The 18,158-nt window shown below is 55.9% G+C and overlaps 1 protein-coding gene across 1 annotated transcript in view; it reads right to left on the reverse strand.

Moving 5' to 3' along the window:
- The window catches only part of LOC119105789 (protein CBFA2T3), a 32,182-nt gene extending 22,660 nt beyond the window's left edge, over positions 1 to 9,522 (reverse strand). Inside the window, exon 1 of the mRNA XM_037229308.1 lies at positions 9,416 to 9,522. Coding sequence (XP_037085203.1) covers positions 9,416 to 9,506 — 91 coding nt within the window. The 5' untranslated portion in view covers positions 9,507 to 9,522. The remainder of the gene's footprint in view (positions 1 to 9,415) is intronic.
- Positions 9,523 to 18,158: the final 8,636 nt, after the last annotated feature.

An 18,158-nucleotide genomic window follows, 5' to 3' on the forward strand; every position in this document is an offset into this window, starting at 1 on the left:
GCTACGGCTCTTGCCTTTCCAAGAACGGCATGCTTCCAATCACGGATTCCACGAGCCTTAATGTAACAAACCTCGTTAAGGGAAACCTCAAGCCGCCAACTCATCGTGGTGGCCACAACAAATGCGATTAAATCGTCAAACGGTGCGTACACAAAATGACCTGCATCTCGCGCTGGGTCACCCGTCGTTCACCCACGTCACCGACACTCGTGTTGCGGCAGTGGTGGCCGTGCCTGTGTATCGTGCACTTGCGCTGGTATGTCGGCGCGACGGACACCATGTCTGGGACATGCCATCGGTACGTAGGTCACGCGGGACCCGACCGGCGCCAGGGGCGCTACCCGCCACTGACGTGAGAGGGAACAGAGGCAGCCGGTGAGGCCGCGCGCTGCATCAGTGAACTGACGGCACATATTGGCCGAAGACTGCAAACTGCACCAGCGACCTGACGGTACATGTTAGCCGGGGACCGCGCACTGCATCAGTGATGTGACGGTACATGTTAGCCGGGGACCGCGCACTGCATCAGTGACCTGACGGTACATGTTAGCCGGGGACCGCGCACTGCATCAGTGACCTGACGGTTCATGTTAGCCGGGGACCGCGCACTGCATCAGTGACCTGACGGTTCATGTTAGCTGGGGACCGCGCACTGCATCAGTGACCTGACGGTACATGTTAGCCGGGGACCGCGCACTGCATCAGTGACCTGACGGTTCATGTTAGCCGGGGACCGCGCACTGCATCAGTGACCTGACGGTACATGTTAGCCGGGGACCGCGCACTGCATCAGTGACCTGACGGTTCATGTTAGCCGGGGACCGCGCACTGCATCAGTGACCTGACGGTTCATGTTAGCCGGGGACCGCGCGCTGCATCAGTGACCTGACGGTTCATGTTAGCCGGGGACCGCGCACTGCATCAGTGATGTGACGGTTCATGTTAGCTGGGGACCGCGCACTGCATCAGCGACCTAACGACACATATTCCGACAGACAACCGCGCATTCCGTCAATGGTCTGATAGCAGCAAAGAGCCTTTCAGCGGACACCAAGGCACCAATATGAAAATGACATTCTGGTTAAGCAAAAACGTAAATATGAGACAATTCCGCTGCCTGAACAGGTGAGGCCGAGCCCTGGGACCTCAAGTTTTCTGCCTCTCTGGGTTCAGCCGCCTATCATGGGGTACAAGGCTCGAACTTTGCGGAATTAACCATCACGCATGTGAGCGCTGTACGAAAAGAAAAGCGCTGGGAGTCCTCAGCTGTCCTTATACTTTAGTCCATGGCAGGCCCCTACAAACAAGCGTGGTATGCCCGCCAGCACATACTGGTTAGAAATTGCGAGGAAGCTAAATGCAACTGTTGGAACTACAAGAAAACAAACGTAGGAGAACCAAACCCGGCGACCTGCAACTGCCAGAATCTGGAGCGCCCAGATGCTGAGATGCTGCCCCCTACTCATCCGGCGATGCAAATAAAGACGACAGCGGCAGTGGCGAGTCCAGAAAAGCGATGGGGAGGGGATCATTGCTCTTTGGGACGTTTTTTGAGTAAAAATAACCTTACCTCACTGAAAATCTGGGCGATCGAGGCGGCAGACATGCACCTCCTGTATCTCCCATGTGCCCGCCTCCTCCCCCCCCCCCCCCTCCCCGGGCCGAGATTTCCCTATCGGGACCAATAAGTTGCCATTGGCTGGAAATTGCCTCGGAAGGATGAAAAGGGACATTCTGCGGAAGGCAGTCTAGATGATGGAATGAATTTTTAGATTCTTAGACTTAGAGATGTCCAGAATTTTTCAAGTATGTGAGAACCATCCTCAAAAATGGTGCGTCAGAACGGAAACGTGGGTGAACAGAGAACTAACAGCAATGTGGATAGTCTGCCCCAAATGACAGTTAACAGCCAAAAGTAAAAATCCACCAGGAACCCACTCTGAAAGCAATCTCAAACCAATGCCAGCATCACAAGCGCAAAAGCGCAGCGGCGGGCGGCCAGCTCCAAAAGACGCAACGGGGGGAGGGTTGGGGAGGCCTCAAATGAACACCAACGCCAACACGCGGCGCGTCAGACATCTGCCGACAGCTGTTGGTAGGGACGCCTGGCGGCGGCGGCGGCGTCGCTGGGCGCGGCCGCAGACGAGACGAGGAGAGGTCGCGGCGTGCCCAGCTGCTGCGGACGGCGCTCTGGGCGTGCCGACCGACGGACAGTGGCGGCTGCGCGGGTGTTTGTTTTTTACCCGCCTCCGGTGTTGACTGCACCTGGGCCCATAAATCAGAGCAGCAGTTTCGGCGCCGCCCGAAAACCGCCGGCCCGGAGACAGGTGCCGGGCGGACTGATTTATTCATGGTCCGCCCGCGCCGCAAATAAATACCACGCGCCGTTCCATGCGGCGCCGCGCGACTCGCCGCCGCCGCGCCAGGAACGCACGCGCCAGGAATGCCAGACGGGGGCGTGTTTTGCGAGCTGTTCCGCGCGCTCTCTCGGGCGGAAGAGGGAGAAGAGGGGAAATAGGGTCCGTTGTGAGGACGGGGGGGGGGGGGGGGGGGGCTGGTGGAGAGCCTGACGAGCCCACTAAGTGAGTCGGGAGTCGGTTTGTTGATGGGAGCGTTGTTGGTTTACGGGGGTAAGAGCTCCTGTAATAAACGCTGCATGTTTGGAATGCGCACTAAAGATCCTGTGCCGACTCACATCATGAGAAAGCCGTGCTGCAGCCCAAAACAGGAACTATGAGTTAGTTTAGTGTTGACCATAACGGGGTGATTTTGCGTTGATCTTGGAAAATGCAATGTAAAAAGAATCGGTCTCACATCACTGTTCCGATGATTAGCTTGAATATAAAAACTAGACGCAAAATACACACACGCGGCAAAGCTAAGCTACCATAGTCGAGAGCTGGATGCTTCGAACAGAGAGGTAGAGTGTCGCGATACCTAATGCATAGCACATACAACGTGCCAATGCAAAAACGAAAGGCAATGATCCAAGACAGAGCGCGAGCATTCGGCGTCTGTATTTCCGCATTGGATGAATGGAGACATTGCTCAAACTTCCTATCAAATTTCCTTCAAATTATGCCTTCACAAACACCTGGCGTCTGTGCAGCCGGAGAACGTTCGGTCAAATCAATGCCGACCGAAGGCCCGCAAAATGTTCATCCTCAGCGAGCAGATTCAATCTGCCGTGCTGCTGCTCCAAGCTGCAGAGAAAGAAAAGACGTGCCAGTTCACCAGCATTTGAAGAAAAAAACGACAGGTGCATTTTAGGATGCGACATCACTGGGAAAGACGAATTTCCACCCCTCCCCCTTCCTCCTCCGAAACGTCATAAAACGGTAAGCGACACACGGTAAGCGTACGACGCTAAGCGGCACAGGCGATCCCGCTTCATTTGGCTCTCACCAGCCAGAACCGAAGCAGAGGCAGACAGAGAGAGATAGCGAGAAAAAGAGAGGCATAGAGAGAGGGGCGGAGGGAGAGGGAGGGAGGGAGGAGAGAGGGGGACGCGGCGGAAATTCTCCTGGCGTTCGACCCGGCCCGGTCCGCGCGTGCTGCCCCAGACCGCTGCGTTCTAAATGAGCTGCCAGTCGCACGCGGCCCTCCTCCAAAGCACTCTTCAGGCATTCAGCGAAAATGAACCCGGCGCCGCTCTTAAATTAAGAGAGATATTGAACTTTCCCGATGACATATGTGAGACCGGCGTCTGCCACCCGCACGGACTGGCTGTGGCCGGCGAATTGGACGCCCTCAGTGCATCCGGACCTGACGGAGCGGACGAAGTGGGCGGAGCGGCGACGCCGTGGGAGCCGGACGGGGCACCCGACCTCAGCTCCGGGTCAGGCCCCGTAACGAGCTGTTCTCCGTTTGTTCTCCGGCCGGCCGCCGGCCGCTTGCGGTGGGAGGGCGCCGCGGCGCGGAGCCGGAGCGCGGCCAAGTGTGTTCTCGCGGGTGGGGTCGCCAAGGCGGAGCAGTCCGCGAACCCGGGCTGGTGACGCTTGTCCGGCGGCACCTCCCCGGGGAGGGACGCTTCGAGGCAGCCGACGGACTCGACGCAACGGACATGCATGAGTCAGCCGGCTGGAGGCGGTCGACAGTGGCAGGATTGTGGTGCTGAGTAGCAATCGAGACTCCACCTGCAGTTGCAAATTGCCACAGGCCAGCCAGCTGCATCTTGTGAGCCTGATATGCAGACAGGTGTGGGTGGTTTTTTGCCCATTGGTAGCGAGTAGGGGGAGATTGCGACCTATTAGTGGGCCAAGAAACTTTCACCATCGGTCTGCGGTAGGAATCCACGAGCCACGAGCGGAGGCGTGATTCAACGTGACGTCACGTCGGATCTTTGTCGTCTGGGTCGCTGTAGATACGCATTTTGTCTGCCTTGACAAAAGCGTAGCTCCTATTGTTTCGACGATTTTGATTCTCACGTCCTTGGTTCGCCCTCTTCCTCCAGAACAACAGTACGGGTCCCAAGAGCGTCGGTTAAACCCACAGTTGTCAACTTCTAGTAAAGCCGCTACTCAAAAGGATACATCAGTGACTTGATAATGCAGCTGCAGGGTATTTAGGTCACCCACTCCTTTTCGGTACGCAATTGTTGTTTGGACCGAAGACCGCATTTCTTTTCGACTACCTCTGCAAGGACATAAAACTGCGATGCGGGTGTCGCAACACATGAAGGCATTGTTCGTCAGAGCTTCCAACTTATAGCTTGTCATCTTCGCCTAGGTAAACAAATAACATTGTTTCTCTCACAAGTCTCCCTTCTTGCTACGTCACGGAACGACATACAGGTAGCGCTCATATTTTACGTATCGTTCATTTCTAAAAAGTCCAGGACCCACCAAAAATGTCATATTGCCTATCGATCCCCCAGAAGTATCAATGCAGCGAATATGGGTAGTGTCTCGATATATGCAAGCTGAGGGTAAACTATCATACGTTACTGCACCTCCTCCCTCCCATCCGCTAAGGCTTGGCTCCCTCCTGCGCGGCTCGCTCCCCGCCCCATCCGCTCGCTCGGCGCTCACTCGGCACCGACCGATCCCAGAGCAGAAGGCTGCCGCGCGCGCGTCAAGCGGACGTACTCGCTCCCTGATCCCCGCGCCGCCCGGTCCGCGCTGTCACTGTTCTCACAGGAATTAGGCGTCTGTCACGGCGAATAATCGCATTAAAAACCGTCTGAGACAGGCCGGATTGGGGCGGCGCCCGCCTGAGTGGCGCAGGGGGAAACGCACCCACCTGGTGCTGGCGTCATGCGCCTGGGTGCAGGCGGCGGGCCAGCCGCCCACACCTGGGTCAGTCTCACAACGGGCCGGCGCCGCTGCTGGGTACGCTCGAGGGACGGCCAGATGCGCGCGCGTCTTTGCAGGAGCATGTTGGTGTGACGGGCAGCAAATTCCAGCAGCTTGAAAGCTGTTGTGATAATTTCTATCTTGTAAGGAATAAAAAGGGCACATTTCGCACCTCATCTCGCGCAGTGCTGTGCTGAAATGAGGCCAAAATGCACTACTGGCTAGGACATGGTCTACTATATACTCTGCATATATACCTGACATTGGGCCTCAAGGGCATCCCTAGATTTGTGAAAGAATTCGGTGTTTTAACTCGTGTATTGGACACCTTTTAGATGATGTGAGCACTACAGAAGTACGTTTGTCACTGTGCTCTACGCTGGCCTCGAAACTGTTAACCATCACTGTCCCCTCTCATGCGAAAGCATCGGGTTTCGGTGCAGCCTCTGGCGGCAAACCTTTGCATTATTGTAAATATGTACATTGAACATTTTGGGAGCGCCCGATTCCCGATCAGCCTTACCGTTGTGAAGGAGCAGTGATGTGGACAACTTTATAACTCACTCCTTTACACGTTGGTAACTTGACGCCGGACCTTTTACGGTACTTGAACGCCCACTGTGCGGAAGGGCTGAGGACCACTCTCCGCAACGATCAGCGCGCTAGCTCCGGAAACAGCGATCAATCGCCAAAGCTTGAGCTTGGATTAACGATACGTTATGAGGGCTCCCAGCGCACGGCAGTCCGTCGCTGCTGAAGGCCCGTGAGATCTCTGATGCCCAACCATGTGCCTTCATCATATCGGAGTCATCTCTTTGGATGTAAGGTCCGAGTTTTAAATATTTTTGTTTCCCTACCTAGAATAAATCCATGTTTGCATCGAAACATCCAGACGCCAACCTCATTGACACAAAGTTAATGTGACCACAGAGTTAGTCGCAATGACATGGTATGGTGCCGCAGTGTAGAAAAAAAGGAGAGAAAAGAGAGAGAGAGAGAGAGAGAGAGAGAGAGAGAGAGAGAGAGAGAGAGAGAGAGAGAGAGAGAGAGAGAGAGAGAGAGAGAAGAGAGAGAGAGAGAGAGAGAGAGAGAGAGAGAGAGAGAGAGAGAGAGAGAGAGAGAGAGAGAGAGAGAGAGAGAGAGAGAGAAGAGAGAGAGAGAGAAGAGAGAGAGAGAGAGAGAGAGAGAGAGAGAGAGAGAGAGAGAGAGAGAGAGAGAGAGAGAGAGAGAGAGAGAGAGAGAGAGAGAGAGAGAGAGAGAAGAGAGAGAGAGAGAGAGAGAGAGAGAGAGAGAGAGAGAGAGAGAGAGAGAGAGAGAGAGAGAGAGAGAGAGAGAGAGAGAGAGAGAGAGAGAGAGAGAGAGAGAGAGCGAGCGAGATAGAGAGAGAGAGAGAGAGAGAAAGAGAGAGAGAGAGAGAGAGATAAAGAAGAGAGAGAGAGAGAGAGAGAGAGAGAAGAGAGGAGGAGAAGAGAGAGAGAAGGAATAGAGAGGAGAGAGAGAGAGAGCGAGAGAGAGGAGGAGAGAGAGGAGAGAAGACAAGCGAGACAGGGGTAAAGCAGGGAGAAATGAGAAAGAAAGGCCAGGATGAACAGATGATGGCGGGAGAGAGAGTGAGGCAAAGAGCAGAGAGGGAAAGAACAGATAACACACATACAAATGTCTCGAAATAAAACAAAACAGAAAATCGGTCATCACCCGGACATCCGCTACCGAGTGCACCGATCGACCTCCGGGTGGGAAGGGGGCGGCGGCGCCGAGGAATCTCTCCCGTTTGCGTCCGCCGCTGGGGAGGCGGGGAGGAGCGGGCGGGCGGGGCGCGGTGGGTGAGATCTCTCTCCTGTTTGTGTCGGCTGCCGGCGCGGCCGCGGCTGCCGCTGACGGCAGGAAGATGACGCCTCTCTCAGAAGCGACGCTTTTTTGCGGGAGTTTTCAAATTTTCCTGGTGTCGCGAGCAGCTGGCGGCCGCTCCGGCCGAACATCAAAAATACATTTTGTGCAATTTGGCAGCAATTTGGCAGCATGTGGAGGGCAGATGTGCGCCGCTGTCGAGACGGCGGTGACGCGTCGGAACAGCTGGGGTCGCAACAGACGCTCCGGAGCCGGGGGGCGGCGTACAGAGGGAGCCGAGGGTCAGATAAGTCAGAGAAAGGCTTGTAATATCGACTAGAGGATCATATCGGCCACGTGTCACGCTCAGAAAAGTATGTTTTGCTGTTAGCACGCCGTGCAGTCTTGTTCCCGAATGTACTTGTTATGACGCGGTCTCATAAGCTCTTAATGTTGCGTGTCCGGGTAGCATGGATGTCAAAATGTCCCTTCCCGCACTTCTAAATCACGTTTTTTAACGGTCCCACCCATCGTGAACATATGGAGGGGATCGACTTGGACGGATGGTTTGTCCAACCACACAAATTTTCACGGGGGAATTTCACGTACTTCCTGAGCCTCGCAACATACATGCTTCAATAAAATAATGGCAACCCACGATGCTTCATAACAGTTCACGGGTGAAGAAAAACGTAAAGAATCGGCTGGTGACGGCTTAAGCGAAGAGAACAAATCTCTTAAGTGCCTGGGGGCTACAATGAGCTGTGAAGGCTGCAACTGTGCACAAACAGACCTAATTTCAAATTGAAGCCTAGGAGACCGGTGGGCCGGTAAAAGAAAATCGGTAGAGGAAACCGGTGGACCGAAAAGACCCACTCATTTTAATATCATTATCAGTGCCACGCACAGCTTCCCTCCTAAGGCCACGCACGTCTCTGATAACTTTTGTTTGTTTGCAATCCTTCTCCCGGCCAGCCTCGGCAGCGACGATTAATAATAATCTCGCACGCCACGCGCCAACGGCAGCGAATTCGAATTAAAGCGCGACCCCAGGCGAGCGACACATTTTCCGGAGGAGACCAAGACAGACGCGACCCTCTCCGGAGCGTGGCTGGTGAGTCAGGCGGCAGCCTGCGCCGTACAAGTGTGCACCTGCGCCGGCGCCAGCAGCTGTATCGCCGGTCGTCTTTGTGGGTGCGGTGCACGATGACGACAACTCCCCCCCACGAGACACACGTGGGCCACACCTGTGCCGATGGCAGCCTCCTGGGAGACCGCGACCGGTGGAGGACAGCAGTGGGTCTGAGGGAGGCAAGGATGGATCGAAAGAGGGATAAACTACACAAAGGTGGAAATGAGAGTTCAAATGTGAGTACGGAGAGACAGCAGGATAGGGGAGGTAGAAGGCAAGGACGAACCGGGGAGGGAAATGAGACGAGGGTAGTAGTGGACGGGGGTGGGTAAAGTTGGCGTGACACAACGGGCACGTTTCCATGAGAGAAAGTCAACAGCGTAATCAGTCCAATGAAAGTTGATGTGGTCGCCACCGCTCCCGCAATATCCAAATTCTCCACTAATAGACTACGGGAATATGATTGACCGTAGGACTAGAATTGACTGAGCGGCAGAGACAGACAGTTAATCAGAGAAACAGTTTAAACGAGCCCGCATGCAATGATGATCCGGGAACAGGGGTGAATGGAGGAGCCTGCTGACTAGCCAGGGGCAGTGGGGCGGACCGGGGGTCTGGGGTGTGGCCCGGTGGCCAGGCACTGGCGCAGCTCTGACTTCTCCGGCCAGAGCTGGTAACGACGCAGGAGGAACAGGACTCTGCCCGGGGCGTCTCTCCCGGATGGGCCCTTGGTGACGACCGCAACTTCGGCCGTGCCCGTTCCAACTCCACTGTTTGGCAAACTTGGCTCATAAGCGAACGTCAGGTCGCCACAAAGAGGATTCGCGAGTGCTTAGAATGCATGGTTACCACCGTCGAAACGGAACTTAAGACCACGTGGTGAAAATAAACAAAGCGGAGCGGGCTTAGTGGAAGCAGATACCTGTGCGGCGAAAATGAGCAGGGGCCCTCTCACGGTCCATCAACGCGGCGCTGGTGAAAACGAAGAACCTACAGACAGTGGGCAGCTGATGACGCCAATAACGTCATTGCATTTAACTTCTCCTCCCAAAACTACAGAACATGCGAGCTCATCGGAGCCATCGCTCTGCTGACGTAAACAGTACGCCGGCTGTTGCCTCGTCCTGACCAGTCTCGCTCCTCTCTGGCCCACGTGACCCACCTCTGCTCCTGTGCCGGTGCTGGTCGGTGGTGATGACCGAGCTAGGCTTCATCCTCAGTTCCGGGTCCTCCTTCACCTTGACATTCTCCATTTGGCCTGCGAAATGAAGAACTGTTCGTATTATCTGCGAGAAGCTGACACGCTGAAAATACAACGAGTATCACACTACCACCAGTGCAGAGTATGCCTAACCGGTCCTGGAGACAGGCTCACTCATGCCCGAGGCCAAAATAACTTTAAGGTACTGAAAATGGTGGATTACACTAATTGTGCAACAGGCTTGAGCGAATCTACAAGCAAAATGAGAAAGAACGTTGACCATATGTGCCAACCATTCACGCTCCCCAAAGTGAGTCTGCGTTCGGCCCCACACAATTGCTTTGTTTTCACGGGTTTCACATTTGTTTTTTTAGATTCACCTACAACTTCAACACTGTCACTTCTCCGGCCGGTGTCCTTCACGAATGCCCCGGATGTAGTGAAGCTCAGCGCTGGTGGCGATCGTAACTTTTCGTCGCCACAGGTGAAACATCGATACCCAGAAAACCATGGAATTCCTCAAAGCCCCGCGCCCCTGTCCAGCTCACCATAGACTGTCCCGCCAGACAGCAATGTAGTGCGGTATAGTCTATAGAACCGTGGACGTGCGGCCTAGCGACAGGAAAACAAAACGGCCGTAAGGGGAAGCGCTACTCGCGGTGTGAGGTTCATGGCCCCAGGACTGCGGCATGTAGCGTGGATGGCGGATACAACCGTAAGGGGAGGCGCTACTCGCGGTGTGAGGTTCATGGCCCCAGGACTGCGGCATGTAGCGTGGATGGCGGATACAACCGTAAGGGGAGGCGCTACTCGCGGTGTGAAGTTCATGGCCCCAGGACTGCGGCATGTAGCGTGGATGGCGGATACAACCGTAAGGGGAGTGCTACTCGCGGTGTGAAGTTCATGGCCCCAGGACTGCGGTATGTAGCGTGGATGACGGATACAACCGTAAGGGGAGTGCTACTCGCGGTGTGAAGTCATGGCCCCAGGACTGCGGTATGTAGCGTGGATGGGCGGATACAACCGTAAGGGGAGTGCTACTTCGCGGTGTGAGGTTCATGGCCCCAGGACTGCGGTATGTAGCGTGGATGGCGGGATACAGCCCGTAAGGGGAGTGCTACTCGCGGTGTGAGGTTCATGGCCCCAGGACTGCGGTATGTAGCGTGGATGGCGGATACAACCGTAAGGGGAGTGCTACTCGCGGTGTGAAGTTCATGGCCCCAGGACTGCGGTATGTAGCGTGGATGACGGATACAACCGTAAGGGGAGTGCTACTCGCGGTTGTGAAGTCATGGCCCCAGGACTGCGGTATGTAGCGTGGATGGCGGATACAACCGTAAGGGGAGTGCTACTCGCGGTGTGAAGTTCCATGGCCCCAGGACTGCGGTATGTAGCGTGGATGGCGGATAAGCCTTCCAAATTGCAAAACTATGTGAGATACGACGAGGCTTCCTATACCAGAAACATATGCATATACATATGCAGAATGACATTCTTTCCCGCATGCCCTCATAACGTTAATGCAAAAGGAGACGATCGATCACAATCCAATAATATTAGGGTTTCCATTGAGATTTGGTATCCTCGCATGGCGTCCGACGAACGCAAACGTTGGAAATTTGGCAGCCATATTCCGCGCCCCACCCGTTCACTGTTGTGCAATGGCTCACCCAACATTTCGCCCAGGGCGTAAACCCCACCAAGGTAGTTCTGAATTTGGAAGCGAGCCCGGCAAGAGACTCAACCACTGTGACTTCAGCCCCAGGGGTCCACGGCTTCCAAGGGGAGCGACGGCCCCCAGACTCCTCTGGGTCCGAACCCATCATGACCGGCTGGATGCACGCTCCTTTCAAACGGAGCGGCCCCGCCGGGACCGGCTCTAACCGTCTCCACTAGCAGCCTTTCGATTTCCTCCGCCATTTTTCAGCCTGGAAACACAATTGCGGCGGTCGCATCTGGCTGGGCCACAGGGGCGTTCCATCTGGCAACGATCGGGTCCGGCGGCAGCAGATGCTCCGTCTCCCCCCCTGCCCCCCTCCCCCCCCCCGCCCGCCCGGCACACCGGAACGACACCCGTTCGGTCTCTGCCCCACGGGGCATCAGCTGGCAACGCCGTCTGATTAGATGAGTTGCCATGACAACGGCCCGGCACGTGCAGCTGAGCACCGTGCAACATCTGGCCGCGCGGCGCCGGCCGTGATGACGTCACGGCGGATTATCCGCCGGTCGGCTGGGTGACCGGCGACCGGGCCGAGCAACAGGTCAGCAGGGATGGGTCACTGAAGCACGGGTCAGACGGCTGGCCGGAAGGTGGCAGGTCAGACGAGTGCAGCACAGTGGACAAAACGAGTGGATTTAGTTCTTTTTGCATGCACGGGGGTCGGCCACAATGGGATACGTTATGTGACGCGATCGAGAATGGGCACGTGAGGGGCGGGTGGGCCGCGGGGAGCAGCTCAGGTGAGAAAAATAAGAGAGGACGGGTGAGAAACGCAGAATTAATGCGGCGGTCGGATAGGAGAAAAGTGATATGAGAACGTGTCAAATGAGCCCAAGTAGGGGAGTAAACTGTAAGGCAGCACGTAATTATGTCAACTATTTTATGATCCGTCCATCCACATTTCGTCCGTTCGGCCACCTGCCTTCTGACTCACTCACCAGTGGCGGGCTGGGTTCAAGTCGCTTTAGGCACTTGCTATTTCCCCTCACTGGCATGGCCGGCGGCCGCTGGCAGCGGCCACGCTAAAGGTCAGGTGACATCAGAAGGCAGGGAGGCCCGTGCCAAGCATCGGGGCATATTACGCTTTCGCCCACAAATTTTTGCCATTGATCCGGAATTTCGCGATTGACTGGCCGGCATCGGATGCCAGAAATCACGCGCCAAGCGCTGCCTGACGTGGGCGTCAATATCAAACATCCATGCATTATAGCAATCGGACTCGATCTTTAACAAGAGCAGCGCGGACTAGCCAGCCACGTGACTGCTGTGTGCAGCAGCCCTGGAGCGCAGACACGCCGCCGGACATACCATCCCATGTTGATAAACACTGCTACATCACGCCTAGATATTAGTCTCAGAGACTTCAGCCGCAAAGAGAGAGTTGGAGGGACCGCCCGGACGCGCCGCCGCCGCCAGCGCGCACCTGACGCCAGTCGATCCTGAATACCAGACTTAGACGACAAAAGGCATGGCCGTGTTGTTCTGTAGGACGGACGCGTTTCTCTCCGTGGCCCCGGCGCTGCCGACAGCGCCACACTATCGCGCCAATGTCGCGGTCGTAATCGCCAGCCGCGCCGCCGCTGGAGTACCGGCAGTACATCCCCGACCACACTGCCGGCGTCGACAACCAGCTCCGTCGTCCCACCCCCCTCCCCCTCCCCCTCCCCCCCGCCCCGATGACGGACTGACCGGCCGGACGCCGGAGGGTCTTGTAGTTACGTCCCACGTCCCGTGGCGCTGCCCTCCGCCCGTACCCCCCCACCCGCCCCCCCGCCCAAACGCCAGCGACCCGGTGGCAGGACGTCTCCGCGCGGGGGGGCGGCTGGGTTACATATTTATACACCGGTTCAGTATCAGAGGAGCTGGCTCGGACACGAATAGCACCCAACCCACCTGGTCCCCGCCGAACACCTGCAGCGGCGCCGTCATTTGGCCGGGCGGTCGCCCGCCCTGCCCCAACCCCTGCGGGACCACCAAACGATTTGGCCAGGGTAGGGTCCTCCTTCCTTGCGCACCAAACCAGCACGTGGTGGCGGACAACCACGGGGCACGCCTTTGATCAGCCAGTGTCCACAGCCGCACGTCTCGCATGTGGTGGTAAGTGTGTAGTCAGGGTAGGTCCTCCACGCGCCCAAACAGGCGCGTGGGTGGCAGGCGCTACGGGGCACGCCTTTGGATCAGCCAGTGTCCACAGCCGCACGTCTGCATTGTAGTGGTAAGGTGTAGTCAGGGTAGGCCCTCCACGCGCCCAAACGAGCGCGTGGATGGCAGGCGCTACGGAGTCCTCTCGACATCGACATCGACTCGACTCGACATCGACAGACGCGCTGATACGATGCCTCTGACCGGCCGGTTGTTCATAGACACACTACTACTGCATGCAGTGGCAAGTGTGTAGTAAGTGCGTATTACATGATGCGAGTCGAACTTGAGTGTTGTCGGCCTGTGTCCCAGTGTTTTTCTTGCCAAAGTTATGGCCCCTAGGCGCAGCCAGGACAACTGAAAAGAGCAAGCTTGAGCAAAATATTTGTGATGCGAGCACCAATTTGTTTGACGTAACGCATCTATTCTGAGGTCAATTATTACAACAGAACTCGCGCATTTACATGTAGATGCAACATCGATTTTGAAACCAGCATAATTGCCTCTCACGTGTCTACTAGCTCGCGTGATCGTGTCCTGGTACGCGCTACAAATTGGTATGTAGCAGAGGCGGCGGTGAGTTCCATAACGTAAACATAAACTGAAAGCTGTTCAAAACGGCAAGATCCGGTACATAACAAATCAGAACATGCACCTGAGCCCCTACAGGCGCGTACATCACATGCATATAATGAATGAGCACCTGGTGAGGCAAATGCTACACACCTGCTCACAACGTCTACTACATATAGATGATTACACAAACAAAGAGCCCGACTTGCAGCGCGCTAACACATGGCTGAACGAGTGTGACCATGCCACCAGCATGAGCCTCTGACCATGCCACCAACATGAGCCCCCCATCTCCCCGTGTTATCCGACACCCGGTTCCTGATGCCCAGAGCTGGGCCACAACATTCCAACGGCACTATCATAACGTTGCCGCCGACTGGGCAAGGGCTCTCTGGCATCTGACACGTGCCCGATCAGCACACGGTGGCCGGGAACGAGAGCCGGGTCGCACAAACTCGGGCGACACAGAACGAACGTCCGGAGGCAGCTGTCGTCGGCGCGTCGGTGCGCAGCGTTGCTGGCTGGCATAACCGCACTGCCGCGCAGAGCGGCTCAGTGCGTCCAAATGACGTCACAGAAAGACGACCATGCAGCGCCCGCCAGTCGGAGTCATTCGTTGCTGGCCGAAATTCTCTTGGGCGTCAGTTCGGCACATTTTATTCTCAGTTTGCATCAGGCAGACACCATTGTTAGAGACCCAATTCAGGCAGCATACTGGAATGGGGGGGGGGGGGGGGATCATGCGAACCCCTCCCCTCCGGCTTTTCCAAATCACTAAAGGTCTAGCTTAGCGGAAAAGCCTGTGCATTGGCCTCAAGAAAACTCGCGATTTGTAATATATTCTCTGTTGTTGGGCCGCCAATAATTGACCTTATCATGGCAAGTCAAAGGCTAAGTTTTCCAGAAAATCGCACTTTTTCAGCTTTTCAACATCATTCCTACGAGACCATGCCTTGTGACGGTACGACACTTTAACATACGTGTTTCTTGTTCAATCTGAGTGCAATGACGTACGCTTTTATGTGTTTCGAGCATATATTTGTGATATATGGCTCCATTAATGTAACAATGTCGGCCCTACGCGTGTGTTCCGCGTATCGCCAGTTGCCGCCCAGCCCGCCTGCTCGGGACGTAGATCGCCGTGCAGTGTTCCTCAAAATTACCCACGACCGCTTAGAAACCAGAAAAGATCGGAACACATTTCTAATGTCAAAACACGTGCAATGAATACCCCGTGGGCTATTGGAAATTTGTGGGTGCGATTGCAAAACATGCTGCAGGGGGTGTTCTCAGAAACCTTCGGGAGGCTGCAGCAATCCCTATCAGGACGAGGGTTAATCTATTGATGGGCATGCAGTCAGTAAACAAATTTGCTTGAAGCTTGACATGATGAAAATGAATGTAAGGTACCCGTAGTTTGGTTGCACGTAGTTAGTCATCCCCAAATAGACATAATAGAAAACGGACATCTTCCAATGCATTTATCTGTGTAGCTATGTTTTGTGCGAGAAATGATAACATCACCAATGGTCATCAAAGGTCAGACTTAGCCTTGATCTCAAACAATGAAAAGTTGGTGAAAACGGGGAAATAAAATAGATTGCATGCGCAAAGCTTGCACTCCACAACATCTGGGATCACCTACCAAAAGAGAAGCGAAGCACCAGCCCAGCGAGCCGTCCGCCAGCCCCGCACCTCTCTAATGACCGGTGCCTGTGCCGGCTGCTCCACACCCCCTCTAATGGTGAGCCTCTCCCCTCCTCTGATCGAGTCGCCGCCTCCGCACGTGTTTTGGACGGCAGCTGGCTGGCGGCGGGCCGCACCTGGCCGGCCCAATTGTGTCCCAGCTGATGTGGAGAGGGCGGGGGGGGGGGGCGGAGGACACCGGCGTCACTGACCGCCGCACCTGACCACGGGCGGCCCCCGCGGTCTCGCTCAGCCGGCCCGGACGGGGTGACGGAGGACACCGACGTCACTGACCGCCGCACCTGACCACGGGCGGCCCCCCGGTCTCGCTCCCCCGGTCCGGACGGGGTGGCGGCCAGGGGCATCATCCTCTAACCAGGCGCGCTCAGAGAGGATCAATGCGGAGAGTTGGATATCCCCATTTTGACTCTGCTCTTGAGCATGAACATGTTATAACGGACTGGCTGGCCTCGAGTGAAGAGAAAGAGGTCGCCCCGCGTCGGGCAGATCTAATGCACCCGCCGGCGACGCGTTCTCAGCATAGGAGAGCAGACTAGCCAGCATGCGATGCTCACACTCGGTCCTCCCCAGACACCCAGCGGCGACTGAGCGGACTTTACAGGGTCCCGGACTTGCCCCCGCTCCGGGACGCTCTGTGACGGCCGCCTGGCCGGGTCGCCTCGCCGAGCGGCGCCGCGCCGCCAGAACAGGTGTCGGTCGAGCGAGCCAGCTGGCGCCGCTGACGCCGCCGCCGACTGATGTCGACCAGGCGGCGTCCGTGACGCGACGGCGACAGAAGCGGCGCTGCCCCAGCGATAGCGGCGCGGCCCCGGCGGCAGTGGCGCAGCGCCAGAGGGGCCGCGGCGTCGACCCCGCTCGGGCGAGACGGTTGTCAGTCAGTGGCGTTGGAGCCTCTGTAGAGACGGTTGTGTCAGTCAGTGGTGGCGTTGGAGCCTCTGTACGAGACGGTTGTCAGTCAGTGGCGTTGGAGCCTCTGTAGAGACGGTTGTCAGTCAGTGGCGTTGGAGCCTCTGTAGAGACGGTTGTCAGTTAGTGGCGTTGGAGCCTCTGTACGAGACCGGTGCGGGGCCGGCACGATTTTCATATATTTTCTTTCCATGCGCCACCATAGGGTTGACGTTAAACGTCGCCCAGAGGTGAGAGGCAGCTGTCCCTGCCCCCCCCCCCCCCCCGAATCCGTCGCCCTTGCTGTCAGTTACCAACAGGGGACAGATATGGAGAGACGGACACCGAGAGAGCGGCGTGGGACTTGCTGAAGGCGCCGCCTTATGAAAACGTGCGGTCAAGCCAGAGGATGACACGGAGCTCCATCTATCAACCGCGCTACGCCTGGTCATTCCCAGAGCACAGTCGAACAATAAAAAAAGGTAAAAACGCCCAGAGCCAGGGCTGTTCTGGACATGGCAGGCTCTCCCGGAACTCGCCGTGTCTAGGTTTTCGGGCAGAGCTGGCCGTGTGACCAGGAGACGTACAAGGCCCTTCGCTGCCGTCAACATCCCGCAAAAAAGCGATATGATTGGAATCTGGTTAGTCGACATCGAAGCACCAGACGCCTGCTGTCGAATTCCACGAAACCGCGGCTCTCCGATAAAGCAGCGGTGCGCCTTATCCTGCGTGGGAGAATGAGACGATTATGGACGTCAGTTGCCAGCTGTCATATTGTAGATCATGCCAAAACTAAATTAGTGGGGCCAGGCATCCCTGACTACCGATATCAATGAACTGGATCATCGCGTCGGAAAATCCTCCTTTCATGAGAGTGCAGCAGGCAGAGGGTCTCTGGACATTCTCCCAGAATTTTACAACGTCCAACGTTAACCGTTTCAAGACGGCTGGAAAATAGTGGGGCTATGCAGCAGCGTCACGCTTCAGTGTTACACACGCTACTTTATAATGACTTACGATTTTGTGAATTCTGACCAATGCCACAAGGGCTTTTGAAAATGGGTGATAATGGTTAATGAACAGCACAACGCACCTGTGTGGTTGGTGCCCCAAAATATCTTGGCTTAGACCACGGTGTTATTTTTATTCGAGGCCGGCTCTAGATTTGGTGGCACTGACCACTCCCCGTTCGATTGCTGGTGCACGATACTGATCCGACAGCCCGAGACTTGCTGGTGAGTTGTTGCGGGTGCGCTCATTAAAACGTGCAGCTCGCACAACTTCCTCTGCTCTGGCTGCTGAGATCTGACACCAGTCTTTAAAAAAACGTAAGCCTGTGGATGCCTGGTCTGCGCACGAGACCGCGTGACCAACTGCTCAGATAATCTCAGACTGTTACCAGTCCGACTGAACCAGATAATCTCAGACTGTTACCAGTCCGACTGAACCAGATGATCCCAGACTGTTACCAGTCCGAATGAACCGATAATCTCAGACTGTTACCAGTCTGAATGAACCAGATAATCTCACTGTTACCAGTCCGACTGAACTTCTCCTCGTCCTTCAGATTTATCAGCCTCAAAACACTGTATGATGCGGGTTCATCGAGGTCGGAGCTCGGCTTCGACCTGCGCTCTTCATCTGGGAAAGTCTTACATTCTGGTTGTTAATTGGGTG

The sequence above is a fragment of the Pollicipes pollicipes genome, unplaced genomic scaffold (assembly GCF_011947565.3).
Source record: "Pollicipes pollicipes isolate AB1234 unplaced genomic scaffold, Ppol_2.1 Scaffold_6138;HRSCAF=7277_pilon_pilon_pilon, whole genome shotgun sequence".
NCBI classification, from domain to species: Eukaryota; Metazoa; Arthropoda; class Thecostraca; order Pollicipedomorpha; family Pollicipedidae; genus Pollicipes; species Pollicipes pollicipes.